The 12,314-nt window shown below is 57.5% G+C and overlaps 2 protein-coding genes across 6 annotated transcripts; one reads left to right on the forward strand and one right to left on the reverse strand.

Annotated features, from left to right (window-relative positions):
• Positions 1-10: 10 nt before the first annotated feature.
• On the reverse strand, positions 11-4,228 carry LOC122895573 (putative protein T-ENOL). 5 transcript variants are annotated; one of them, XM_044233053.1, is made up of 6 exons: positions 4,073-4,103; positions 3,571-3,855; positions 3,362-3,446; positions 2,918-3,068; positions 2,608-2,638; positions 11-469 (listed from the first exon to the last, which is right to left on the reverse strand). In XM_044233053.1, the coding sequence occupies exons 3-6, from the start codon at positions 3,440-3,442 to the stop codon at positions 142-144; spliced, it is 591 nt and encodes a 196-aa protein (XP_044088988.1). In that variant the 5' UTR covers positions 3,443-3,446; positions 3,571-3,855; positions 4,073-4,103; the 3' UTR covers positions 11-141. The 5 variants fall into 5 exon arrangements, 4 of the variants coding, with proteins under 4 accessions (XP_044088988.1, XP_044088986.1, XP_044088987.1 ...); XM_044233054.1 differs by lacking the exon at positions 3,571-3,855 and adding an exon at positions 2,393-2,450 and having other exon boundaries at positions 266-469; positions 4,073-4,228; XM_044233051.1 differs by lacking the exon at positions 3,571-3,855 and having other exon boundaries at positions 4,073-4,228.
• A 205-nt stretch (positions 4,229-4,433) lies between these two features.
• CDIPT (CDP-diacylglycerol--inositol 3-phosphatidyltransferase) lies at positions 4,434-7,983 on the forward strand. The gene is made up of 6 exons (XM_044233055.1): positions 4,434-4,697; positions 4,791-4,925; positions 5,629-5,782; positions 6,139-6,220; positions 6,689-6,770; positions 6,919-7,983. Exons 1-6 carry the CDS (start codon positions 4,655-4,657, stop codon positions 7,062-7,064), a joined length of 642 nt encoding a protein of 213 aa, XP_044088990.1. The 5' UTR covers positions 4,434-4,654; the 3' UTR covers positions 7,065-7,983.
• The last annotated feature ends 4,331 nt before the right edge of the window (positions 7,984-12,314 follow it).

Below are 12,314 nucleotides of genomic sequence, written 5' to 3' on the forward strand. Positions count from 1 at the left end.
CTCAGATGCCCAAGGCTAGACAGGAAGGGGCTGGAGTGTGGCTAGGAGGCTGAGTTCAGATCCATGAGCTCATCTCCACCAAAAGGATGACAGAAAACAGGTCGTTAACTGCCCGAATTAAAGCTGTTCCAGTAACATGGACTATGCCATTTCACCCATATGCCCACACATCTGGCAAGGGAAAAAAAAGAGAAGAAAAAGAAGGAAGAAAAAGGGCCGCCCTCTCACATCTTCACCCCCAGAGAAGCCACTCCAGAGCCCGGCCTGGGTTGGGAAGAGGGAAGGACCTCTCTCTGTCTTTTTATTAAAGCCTTTGGTTTCTGGTGATGTCCTTGCCAGCTGAGGGTGGGAAGGCGTGAGATGGCTCCAGAACACCTGGGAGGCTTTGAGTGTGCTGCTGTTCATGACCAGGAGACCCCAGCAAACTGATGCGTTAGTGACTTGGGAGCGAGCAGCTCTGATGCATGTTCTAGAAGGACACAATGGGGGAGAACATGAGAGGCCACGAGCAGCACCAAAGACTACTGGGTCATCCTCCAGATGTCAAGCTGCTAAGCAGAACTCCCTAGAAAAGAGAAAGAACCTTCTGATTCTTTGGCCCCAACGCTCCTGTCTCCTTCTGTCCTTCACCTCTCCATCCAACCCCTACCCCCCACTCCTCTCTCTCTCCGCCCACCATTCCCCATTTTCCCCACTCACGCATTCACCATCCATCCATCCATCCAGGTTCTTCCACCCATAGCTCTACCCATCATTCTACCCACGCCACATTCTACTCACCCATGTGTCTGCCCATCTGTCTCCCCTCATTCACCCGTCCACCCACTCAACCCTCTTCCACCTAACCACTCAGCCCCCATTTAAACTTCTCAGAAGCAAGGGACCCCCTGGTTCACTTCTATCCTCCAGCCCCAGAGCAGTGCCAACACATACGAAGTGCCTGATAAACGTTCGGTGAATTTGTCCATCCATCTGTCCATTGACCTACGCCCTTCAACCACTCACCCATCCCCCAACTTGACATTCTGCCCACATACAATGACCTATCATTCAAGGGGCAGTTCAAAGATCTGTAGGCTTCCATGTTCTTGAGGATGAAGAAGGAAAACTCTTTGGGGACCATGGGGTGCTGCCCAGGGGATGAGAGGGTATTAGCTCAGGATGAAATTCTAAATCAAGTGCATTTGGGAAGGAGCAGAAAACCGGGGCCCTCACAGAGCATCTTGTCCAAGGCCCCCATTTGACAAGTGGGGAGAAAGGCTAACTAGCAGGTTGCACAGAGGCTAACTCTCAGATTGATAGCAGGTTAGCTGTTAAGGCCCAGGGCTTTCCTGCTACTTCAAGTTGCTTCTGACACCAAAGCCCAGCTGGGAGAGTTCAAATGTCCCAGAGGCCCTGGAAGGTCAGCTGCCTGAGGTTAAGAACAGCGGCTTGTTCTCGGCTGCACTGTGCTGCTGGTCTTGGTCATGAACACCGGAAGCAGCAGCCCCAGCGAGCTGACCATCGCTAAGACCTGGTGGACCCAGGAAATACCACCCCATAAACAGCTGCCGTTAGCTCCTTCTCCGCCTTCCCCATGACGCCCGCTCTCCTCCACCGACTCCTCACATGCACAGATTCTTCTGGACTCCCCCAGCCTCAGCACCCTCTTCTTGCTTGCTCGGCACCACCCCCACCCCCAGGAGCGTCCACACAGCATTCAACTGCCGACTCCCTCCCGAATCCAATTTCTATCACCAGCCCAGACATCCCCGATGAGTTTTGAAGCCCTATTTCCAACGATCTACATGGTCTTCCCAGGGGCTCCTCAAACTCAATCCGTCCAAAGGTGGGAGCACAGCTGCCATGCCCCAGGAAGACGGATGAGGCTGGCGTGACTGAGAACAGAGGGAGACAAGGCGAGGAGTTCCTTGGCTCCCATGCCTCCGTACTCCAGCAACTCAGCTGCTCCTGACCCCACTTTCTCTCCTGCCCTAAGACCACACACTGACATACCCCCGTTCGCTCTACTGAAACTCACCTCATGCCTTTGCTCATTCATACAAGCCCTACCACTTGGAATACCCCGACCAACCCATTGTTTTTCTGGAAGATTCTTTCTTTAGAGGTCACCTCCACCAGGAAGCTCCATGATTCCTTTCCCTCCTATCCCAAGGCTGGGATAAGCGCTCTTCTTGATGTTTCCAATTCTATCACAGGCATGGATCCATAACATGTTGTAACTGACCATCTACTTGACTGGCAACACACTGAACTGTGAACTCTTCAAGGGCAGAGACCGTATCCTTCATTTCTGGGTCCCAGGCTCCTAAAACTGGGCCTGGCATAACCTGTGAACTCTAAATGTTTCGTTAACACAGAAGGGGCTTATCAGTGTGGACTCCGTATATACCTTGTCAAGAGGGGATGGCAGGAGGTGTGCCTTAGTACGGGTACGGTTTCTGTCCGAACTAGAGAAGGCAGAGGGAAAGGAGAGGGCTGAGAATTCGGAATTCAAGGATCAGAGCAGGAGAGACTCGGACTACACAGTTTTCAAATCCCCCTACCCTGCTAGGACATTGTCAAACCCTCACTAACCCTAACCCTAACCCTTGAAGCTTCACTCACCGGGTGTCGGTGCCCCGGGTCTTGAAGAACACTGGAAGTAGAGGCCTGAGTCAGAGAAAGTGTTACCCCCACAGCCAGAAAGAGATGTGGCTAGGGAGAAAGGTGCTGAGGTGTTCCTGGCCAGCAGTGAGGAGTGGGTACTGGGTGAGTTGGAGGGCAGGAACACAGCGTAGTTCAAGGGCTGGCTGTGAGATCGGGGAGACAGGCTCGGATGGCTGGAAAAGTCAGCTGTGGTTGGGAGGGGTTAGGGACTGGAACTCGGGGTATGGTGGGGTCTCTGGACACAGCGGTCCTGGAGTAGGGGGGTCACCATGTTTGGATATCTGAGTCCCTCGGTCTTGGGTCTGTTTTTCCTTGGTGGGCACAGAGTTCGTGGGGCAGCCAGCGATAAACAAGGCCTCGTTGGTGAGCTCTGTGCTGATCCGGGTCAGGAATTCCTCAGATCGGGATAATGAAACCTTCTGCAAAAGGGGAAATCACAGGGGCTCAGCCTGGGAGTTCCCACAGGCGAGTCCCGGGTCTGGGGGCCCCCAGGCTGGGAGCTTGGGGTCTGAGGTCCGAGTCTGGTATTGGAGGGCTGATGCTTGAGATTTGGCAGAGAAGGCACTGGGCGTGGGGGGCAGTCTTGAGGACCCCAAGGCCAAAAGTGCTAGGGGCTACGGGCTCAGGGCTGAGGCTAGAATCTCAAGACTGGAGGTGTCCATGCCCTTGGCCTTGGAGCTCTCCATCCACTTCGGCTCACCCCCATGCTCACCAGACTTCCACCAGAGGGGGCTGCCGCTGGGGACATCCTGCTGCCCTTTTTCTCCTCATTCCTGGTAGGTGTGGATGCCATCTCCCTGCAAACAGACGGCACCTGTGTGAGGCTGAGCAACCAGCCTCTAGCTCCGCTTCTCCCAGGGGTCCTTCCGCCCACCCAACGCCCTACCCCAGACGGCAGCAAGCAGGCTGGCGGCCCCCGACCTGACAGACGAGTTGAAATCTTGGGCAGGCGGGAAACAGAAAGGGCTAAGGAGCCCCTATGTAGGTCTCAGGGGACGGGGAGTAGGAACCGGGGAGGAAGGCTGGAAAGAGGGGGGACCAGAGCTGGTGCAGCTCCGTTGCCAGGATATCAGGGATTCTAGAACCCAAAGCGGGGGCCGGGGGAAGGGGGCGGCATTTTCCCAGCACGTCGCATTCGCTCTTCTGGTCTCCGTTCCACGTCCCTTTGGATCCCTCCTTGGGGATGGTGACCCCAACGCCAGAAGTCTGAGACACAGGAAGATCACATAGGGTGGCGCCTGGGACCAAATCCTCCAACCACTAGGAGCGCGCAAGAAGGAGCCCGCCCTCGGCCGCCCTCGAGCCTCTCTAGCCGCCTTCTCACTGCCCGGAGCCGGCGAGAGCAAAAGGGGCTGGAGGTAGGGGGTGGGCCGGGGGTGGGTGGGGTGGAAACAAACCTGCGGGCTGTACTACATAACCTTACCTCTCGGGGACGCGCAGCCCCAGGACGCGGGGGCGTGTTCTCTCCTTGTCCTTGTGTCCAGGAGGATATACCTTCCGGAGAAAGGACAAGAGGATCATTCGTCGAGGCCTCCTTCTCTTCCGACCTCGCCTTCTCGGTTTCCCCCTTCCTTGGGCGCCGAGGCTTCTCCACCCCTCTCCTCCCTCTGCACTTGGTACGCGCCGATTGAAAGGGGCGGAGGGAGGAAAAAGGAAGCGGGCACGTCTTAAAGGGGCCGCAGCCATTTGCAGGCTTCTTTTTTTTTCCCCCTCCTGTTTTGCACCCCCGGGCGCAGCTGGGGGAGACCGGGGCCGCCGCTGGAGGCGGGAGGGCCTGCCCCCGGGGGAGGGCGGGCTGTGCGCGCCCCTGCGCCCGACGCATCTCGGAGCCGGCCCATGCTCCGGCGGGCTGCGAGCGCTAACGCCGGGGCCGGGCGGGGCCGGCGGGGGCCTGCGCGCTGTGGGCGCGGCCGACCCGCGGGGCCAGAGGGTGAGGCCGAGCGGCGGAGCTGGGACTCGGTTGCCACCTGCAGATCGGGCCCCGGGGGGCAAGGGGGCCGCCGCGATGCCAGGCGAAAATATCTTCCTGTTTGTGCCTAACCTCATCGGTGAGTGCTGCCCGCGGCTCCGGCCGAGAGGGGAGGGCGAGGGGGCTTGGCCGGGGTCCCTGATGTTCTCTGCCTGCCCCCGTCCTTCCCAAGGTTATGCCCGGATTGTCTTCGCCATCGTTTCTTTCTACTTCATGCCCTGCTGCCCGCTCACGGCCTCCTCCTTCTACTTGCTCAGCGGACTTCTGGACGCCTTCGATGGACACGCTGCTCGAGCCCTTAATCAAGGTGACTGATCCCTCCTCTCAGCCAACCTTTAGGCCCCGCCAACCCTCCGTCCCCTTTTCCGGCCTCCTCAGGACCTCGGGGCGGGCGGCAACTCGGGAAGCCGAGGGCTTCGTCCCTCGCATCTCTGTAGAGCGGAACAGAATGGCCTCCTTTCCCAGCAGACGGGATTTAAGCTTTGCTGTTGCGAAGAACTTCCTGACAGGGTGTGGGGTAGCGAGACTGGACATGGCCGTGCTGGAGGTCTCCGTGAGGGAAAATGCCTTCACCAGGGGATTCCCGGGGGGCTGCTGTGTGCCAGGCACAAGGAAGAGGGGTTCCAGAAGCCACGTTTCGAGGGAAAATGGAGAGGGAAGAAGGATCGTTTCTGCAGGGCCCATTAATTTTTTTTAATCTGGTCTCCAAACCCACCTGCCAGACCTTCCTGAGAGATTAAGTCCGCTTGTCTTGAGTCCTGGACCCTTGGTTCTGGGGTTGGTGAGCTGCAGAGCTAGCTTCCATGGCTCCTCATTTCATGGGGCGGTGACCCCTGCCCCTTGACCTCACACCCGACAGACAGCAGCCGTCTGTTTGCCTCCCCAGCCCGGGGACGGTGCACGTTTTCAATCTTCAGACACTGCATCAGCGTGATACGCCAGTCATGGTTCCTGTCACAGACCCAGGGCCCCCAGCGGCCCCCTCCCACCTAACACCCCCCATTTTTCAGGGACCCGGTTTGGGGCCATGCTGGACATGCTGACGGACCGCTGCTCCACCATGTGTCTGCTGGTGAACCTCGCCCTTCTGTACCCACGGGCCACCCTTCTGTTCCAGCTCAGCATGAGCCTGGATGTGGCCAGCCACTGGCTCCACCTGCACAGGTTTGCCGAAGGGGACGCTGCGGTGGGGAGGGCTGAGGCTGTGTGGGAGGGGCCGGGCCCTGTTCACAGGTGCATTAAGCAACCCCACCAAGTCCGGATTGCCTAGTCCGGAGACTTCCAGATAGATAAGCCATGCTGGGGGCTTCGGAATGGGATACTCAAGTCTTGTCTCCGCTGGGTCATTACCAGCGAGGTGGTTGTGTGGCTCAGGGCAAGACCTCGGTTCTTCACGGAGCCCCATCTGCTCCGCTCGGTTGAGGCAATCCCAGCACCTGACCTCATGGGGGCTCATAGGAAGAGCTGATGCACGTGAGTGGCAAGGAGTGCTCATGGATTCCCCCTGCTTTCTCCCCAAGTTCTGTGGTCCGGGGCAGTGAAAGTCACAAGCTGATTGACCTGTCTGGAAATCCGGTGCTTCGAATCTACTACACGTCCAGAGTGAGCATTCCTGCCCCGCCCTGATTCCCTCCGCTTCGGCCAAGCCCTGGGCTGAGCCCTGGTCCTGGGTGAGGAGAAGACCCCAGGCACAAGGAGGGGACGCACCAACCCAGAGGAGACGCGGCCTCCCAGCCGGGAAGCTGAGGCGGGAAGGAGGATGGGTGGGGAGGGAGGGTCGGTGTGGGCCGCAGGAGGGAAGGAGGGAGAAGCCAGATTGGCCTTCAAGCCAGTTCTCAACAAGCCTTAGGCCACGTGGGCTTTATTCTGGGACCACAGAGAGTGTCTGAAAGATTTTTTAAAGAGAGAAGCAATACCCTGAGCTCTCTCTTTCACCTTCACTCACCCCTGCAGGCCTCTGTTTCCGGTAGATAGATATTGTTCCTCCACCCGCAGAAGGCTCAGGCCCCTTGTCCCTTAGCTTGGGGGAGGGGCGGCCCTGCTTAAGCAGCCCTTTTGCTCTCTGTGCAGCCTGCCCTGTTTACCCTGTGTGCTGGGAACGAGCTCTTCTATTGCCTCCTCTACCTGTTCCATTTCTCCGAGGGACCATTAGGTAGGAGGCGCGGGGCTGGGCGGGAGGCGGGAGGGGGTCCTGGCCTGCCGGGGGTGATGGTGATGGCCGGGCGCCTGCAGACTCCCGGTCCTCCCCCCCCCTCACCTGCACCCCTTTTTCTCTGTATCGCCCGTGCTCCCTTCCGCAGTTGGCTCTGTGGGTCTTTTCCGAGCGGGGCTCTGGGTCACCGCCCCTGTCGCCGTGCTCAAGTCTCTCATCAGTGTGGTCCACCTGGTCACAGCGGCTCGCAACATGGCCGCCCTGGACGCGGCGGACCGAGCCAGGAAGAAATGACCCCGGAACTTCCAGCCCCTGGCCGCCCACCTGCCCTGGGGAGTCTCGCCGGGCCATGCGGCTCCCCTCTCCCTCCTGGGAGGGCCCAGGCTACTGTCTTCCTAATGTGCTGTCCAGCCTGCTGAGAAGGGGATTGGCCTCCGGGCTGCTGCCATGTTCTCCGAGATCCTGAGGACCAGTCCCACCCACATTCCCAAGGACCTGGACTTCCAGTCGGGGAGGGTGCTTCGGAGGCCCCGCCCCTACGGGCAGTGCTCCCGAGAGGCCGGGAGGCCCTGGGACCGGGCATTGGCGCACCTGCTGGCTCAGCCCAGGGGTCTGGCTTGGCCTGGGACTTGGGACACTCGAGTGAGGGAGATGGGCTAGGGGATAGGTTTCTCAGAAGGTGGGGAGTCAGACTGTACCCCTGGCCCCAGGAAGCCTGGGGTACCCCAGCTGGGAGAGAAGGGGGCTTGTAGATCCCTTTCCCATCCCAGTCTCCTGTGTCCAGTCTATCCTGGCTCTGGAAGCCTCCATAATAGGGGGGGGTGGGGGTGGGGGAGGAGAGGGCTTCGTTCTCCAGGATTTGGTTTCCTTTGAGATACTCTTGGAGCAGGGCCTGATTGAGGGGAGCTGGGGGCGGGGGGGATCCATCTGGATGCTTTTCTCCTAGTTGTGTCCTCACTGGCTCCGCCTGTCATTCCACCGCGACCTCAGAGTGAGGCCCTCCCTGCCACCCAGGTCTTTGCCCACCTGCTTTACTTTCTTTACGACATTGTCACTGGCTGTCCCCACTTTTTTGTATACCTCATGTTTTCTACTCCCACCAGAATGTAAACTCCTCGAGGGCACAGACTTTTCTTGTTCCTTCTCTATCCCCACAGTGAAGGTGAACCTTAACCTGGTATATCGTAGCCGCTTAATAAAAGCCACGAACGGATCACTTCGTTTCTTAGAGTGCCGTCCTTAGATGACCTGTGGATTACTATTATTTTTTAAAGATTTTATTTATTTGTCAGAGAGAGGGAGAGAGCTCCTAAGCAGGGACAGAGAGCAGCAGGCAGAGGGAGAAGCAGGGTCCTCCATGAGCCGGGAGCCCAATGCAGGACTCGATCCTAGGACCCTGTGATCATGACCTGAGCTGAAGAGATGCTTAACCGACTGAGCCACCCCGGTGCCCTGCCTGTGAATTATTTCCTAAAAATTCAGCTGCTTGGACCCTGGGCCGGGCGTTTCGAGTTGGGATCCCTGGGGATGGGCCCAGAGTCAGCTATTTTAATAAACAGCAGGTGATTGATTCTTCCCCATAATGTTGAGAATTGCCATTCCTGTCTTAAGCCATTTTGGGGGCACCTAATATGTCCTAGACATTGTTCTGGGCTTCTGTCCCTAACAGCTACCCCTGCCATCTGAGTCTTCTCTGCTGTCTGGCACCAGCTTGGTTTTTAAGACTATATTCAGCCTCCCATATGCCAGAAACTGAGCTGGGGGTTCTTTGCAGATGTTACTTGTGTCGTCCTTATAATAGTCCCAGAGAGCTGGAATGTAGCAGCGGCGCGTTTCACCTCAGCTCCTGTGCTAGGCCCGGGGATTCCATCAGTCCTCTCCGAGGAGGTCACGGGCTGTGGGGGAGATGGTCATGGCCTCCGGGCTGCGCTTGTGGGAGGATGGGATAAGAAAGTGCTGGAACACGGAGGTGTGGCTGAAGTGGGGGGGTGTCCATCCTGCCCCTGTGCAGGATGTAGGGATCGGGGCAGGAAGGGTTAATGTGCAAGAGAGGAGTGATTCTCAGCTGGGGGGTGGGGAGGTTCGAGGGCACGCTGAGCGGCTTGAAGATGGAAAGGATCTGGAAACAGGACGGATGGATGTCCTGGGGACACTGAGTGCCATCGGTTGGGGGTGGGAGAGCGGGCGAGAGCTGGGGCCAGAGCCAGCCAGGGCCGCTCAAGGAGCCTAGCGAGGCACTTGGACTTCATCCTGAGGCCACACGGAGCCACAGAAGGGAGCCTTCAAAATAATAGGTCAAATACTCTTAGGGTAGAAATACGAAATCGCACGCGTTACAGAAGGTGCAGAAGCCGGCCTCCTCCTGCTCTCCCTTCTCCCCAGAGGTGACCACTGCCACCCCTTGCCTTCTTATCCATCTGAAGAAACTCCAGGTCTCCACACACGTACTTCTGTATTTTAAAGCTCATTCCGTGTGGGTAGTGCTCTGCTCTCACGAGCTTCTGTAGTTCCAAGGGCTTTGGGGCACATTCCTTCCTTCCTTTTGCCTCCGCCCCCCCGCCCCGGGTCTAGCCTTTTATTGTGCCCATCCTCGAGAGAGGAAATCGAGGCCCTCAGAGGAGACCAGCGTGCCCTGCCCCTGTGCAGGATGTAGGTAAACCGTCCAAGCCCCACGGCCCCGCTTTCTTGGCTCTTTGGCCCTAACCATTTCTAGTGACACCAGGAGTCTCCAAGTTAGGTAAACCCAGCAAACCCTCGAGCTGAACAAGGTGACATGGGCGGGGACAGTGTGTCTTCCACTCCAGTAGAATGCATGACTGAGGCCGGAGGTGCCCCCTGTGGTAGGGCCCCGAGGCTGGCCTCTGCCTTTGGTCCCACAGGCCCAGTGGCCAGACTGAGCCCAGGAGCGAGCAGAGGGACCTGGAGGACAGTGGGGAGAGTCTAGACTGAATTTCATCTAAGGGACATAGCGGGGCTGTATGTAACCATGGTCTGCGTGCTCCCAAAATTCCTCTGTGGGAAGCTAAGACCCGGTGGGACAGCATTTGGAGCCTTCCAGAATGGGAAGCCGTCATAAAAGAGGCTCCAGATAGCTGATGCCCCTTCCACCAGATAGGGATAAAGAGGGTTGTCACCAGAAGTTGGCCATGCTGGTGCCTGGGCCTTGGGACTTCTTTTTTTTTTTTTTTTTTTAAAGATTTATTATTTATTTGACAGATCACAAGTAGGCAGAGAGGCAGGCAGAGAGAGAGGAGGAAGCAGGCTCCCTGCAGAGCAGAGAGCCCGATGTGGGGCTCGATCCCAGGACCCTGAGATCATGATCTGAGCCACAGAGGCTTTAACCCACTGAGCCACCCAGGTGCCCCGCCTTGAGACTTCTTGTGCAAGGGGTTCTTTTTATCTTTTTTTTTCTTAATTTATTTAAAGGCTTTATTTATTTATTTGACAGAGATCACAAGTATGAAGAGAGGCAGGGAGAGGGAGAAGCAGGCTCCCCACTGATCTGGGAGCCCAATGCGGGACTCGATCCCAGGATCATGACCTGAGCCAAAGGGAGACCCTTAACTGACTGAGCCACCCAGGCAACTACATGAATACGATTTAAAAACAGCTTCCCAGGGGCGCCTAGTTGCCCAGCGGGGAGCCTGCTTCTCCCTCTCCCTCTGCCCTTCCCTCCCACCCGCTGCCCGTGTTCTTTCTCTCTCTAATAAACCAAATCTTAAAAAAATAAAGGACAGCTTCTCCTATTACCTTACTAGAGTCCATAAGCTCGTGAGGGGACATGTAGTGGTCAGGAGGGGCTAGATTATGCTACGGTAACGTCCCCCTCCCCAGATTCCTGCGCCTTAATACGGGCAAATTCTCGCCCCTGCTGTGGGTCTATTATATGTCAGCTGTGGCTCTGCTTCCTGCCATTTCTCTCCTTGGGACCCCGTTGACGGAGGAGCCTCTATTTGGGACATGGCCCGTCCCCATGGCAAAGGGAAAAGAGAGGACAGCCATGTCCTTTCCCCTTGCATGTCACTGGCTAGACCAAGTCATATGGCCATGCCTGATGGCCATGAAAGGGGTCCAGAGCTCAGGGGTGAGGTCAGGGATGGAGAACTTCGTTTGAAGTCAGTGGGACAGATGTTCTAAAGCGTGGGAATGGCAAAGGTGGTCACTGAGAAAGAACAGGGTTTGGGGCGACCCGTGATTTAGACAGAGCAGAGGAAGTAGAGGTGGCCAGGTGGCCAGGTGTGGGCCTTGAGGTGGGGAGGAGGTGGAGTGGGCCATGTCAGGGGAGACCAGTATTGGTGATGCTGATCAGAGCAGTTTCCAGGAAGGAAGGGGTGGAGTCAGGGGGTTGAGAAGATAATGAGACGTAAGGAACGGAAACTAAGAAATGTGGCTGCAGGGGCACCTGGGTGGCTCAGTCGGTTAAGCGTCTGCCTTAAGCGTCTGCTAGGATCATGATATCAGGGTCCTGGGATCAAGCCCCACATCGGGCTCTGCTCAGTGGGGAGCCTGCATCCCCCTCTCTCTCTGCCTGCTGCTCTGCCGACTTGTGCTCTCTCTCTCTGTGCCCAATAAACAAAAAAATCATAAAAAAAAAAAAATGTGGCTGCAAAGGAAAGAGATGGGAGCGGAGGCAGCTGGAGGGAAGGCAGGGCCTGGGGAGAGCCTGCGTGTTGCTTCCACCGTGGGCCAGAGCGGAGAGGCTGCTCACCTGCCTGGGACAAGGAACCCCGAGGGGAGGGGTGGGTAGCGCAGGCCAGAAAGGTGATCCACAGAGTGGACCCGGGGGCTTTGCGATCAGGGATCTAGAGTCCTGGGGGAGGCGGCCCAGGGTCCCCACTGGGCACAGGAGGGAGGCCGGGCTCCAGGTGCTGGGAATCTGCTACACCGGCTGCAGAACCAGAGGGGCCTCCTGCCCAGCGCGCTTCTATTTTCTCTAAGAGGTGAGAGCAAGTGGGTGGGGATGTGGGACACGGGGAGGAGGGTGTGAGTGCTTGTTCTGCAGGAGAGCTCCCACAGGCCCTGAGACGCCGAGTCAGAGGCCCTGGGTCTCCCTTAAGATGTGTTGCCAGGAGTTTAAAAGGAGATCAGTCAGCAAGTGGGACGCATCTCTCCCAGCATCCTGCAGCTAGTCCCAGGCTGCAGAGTGGGCGGAGTGGGCAGTGCTCGGTTTAGGAAGGGATGGGGCTGAGTATCACGGGGGAGGGGGCGAGATGGATTTAAGGAGGGAGGTTTCAGTGAGGGAGTCCGGGCAGGATGGATATGCAAGGGTGGGGGTCAAGGTTGAGAGGGGGGTCGGGGTCAAGGTCACGGAAGACTTGAGTTGGAGGAAGTTTGGGAAGGTGAGGCAGCAGAAGCTGAGGTTTCAGAGGCGGTAAGGTTATTAGGACAAGGGGAAGGGCTCAGCCATGGGAGCTGGCTGCTGAGGGGAAGGAATATAGCCACCAAGGACAACCTTGCCTGCTGTCACCTATCCCCAGAAGCCCTTGGCCATGAGCATCTGGTACCCGCACACATTCCTACCTCTCTCGAGGAAGATGTGGGACG

The sequence above is a fragment of the Neovison vison genome, chromosome 14 (genome assembly GCF_020171115.1).
Source record: "Neovison vison isolate M4711 chromosome 14, ASM_NN_V1, whole genome shotgun sequence".
In the NCBI taxonomy this organism is placed as follows: Eukaryota; Metazoa; Chordata; class Mammalia; order Carnivora; family Mustelidae; genus Neogale; species Neogale vison.

Coding starts and splice junctions, on each gene's coding strand:
- LOC122895573 (XM_044233051.1), bottom strand. CDS start 4,170: ATGATCCTCTTGTCCTTTCTCCGGAAGGTATATCCTCCTGGACACAAG. Junction 3,447..4,072: donor GGGCTGCGCGTCCCCGAGAG/GTAAGGTTATGT, acceptor GTCTGTTTGCAG/GGAGATGGCATCCACACCTA. Junction 3,069..3,361: donor CCCCCTCTGGTGGAAGTCTG/GTGAGCATGGGG, acceptor CCCCTTTTGCAG/AAGGTTTCATTATCCCGATC.
- CDIPT (XM_044233055.1), top strand. CDS start 4,655: ATGCCAGGCGAAAATATCTTCCTGTTTGTGCCTAACCTCATCG. Junction 5,783..6,138: donor CACTGGCTCCACCTGCACAG/GTTTGCCGAAGG, acceptor TTTCTCCCCAAG/TTCTGTGGTCCGGGGCAGTG. Junction 6,221..6,688: donor GAATCTACTACACGTCCAGA/GTGAGCATTCCT, acceptor CTCTCTGTGCAG/CCTGCCCTGTTTACCCTGTG.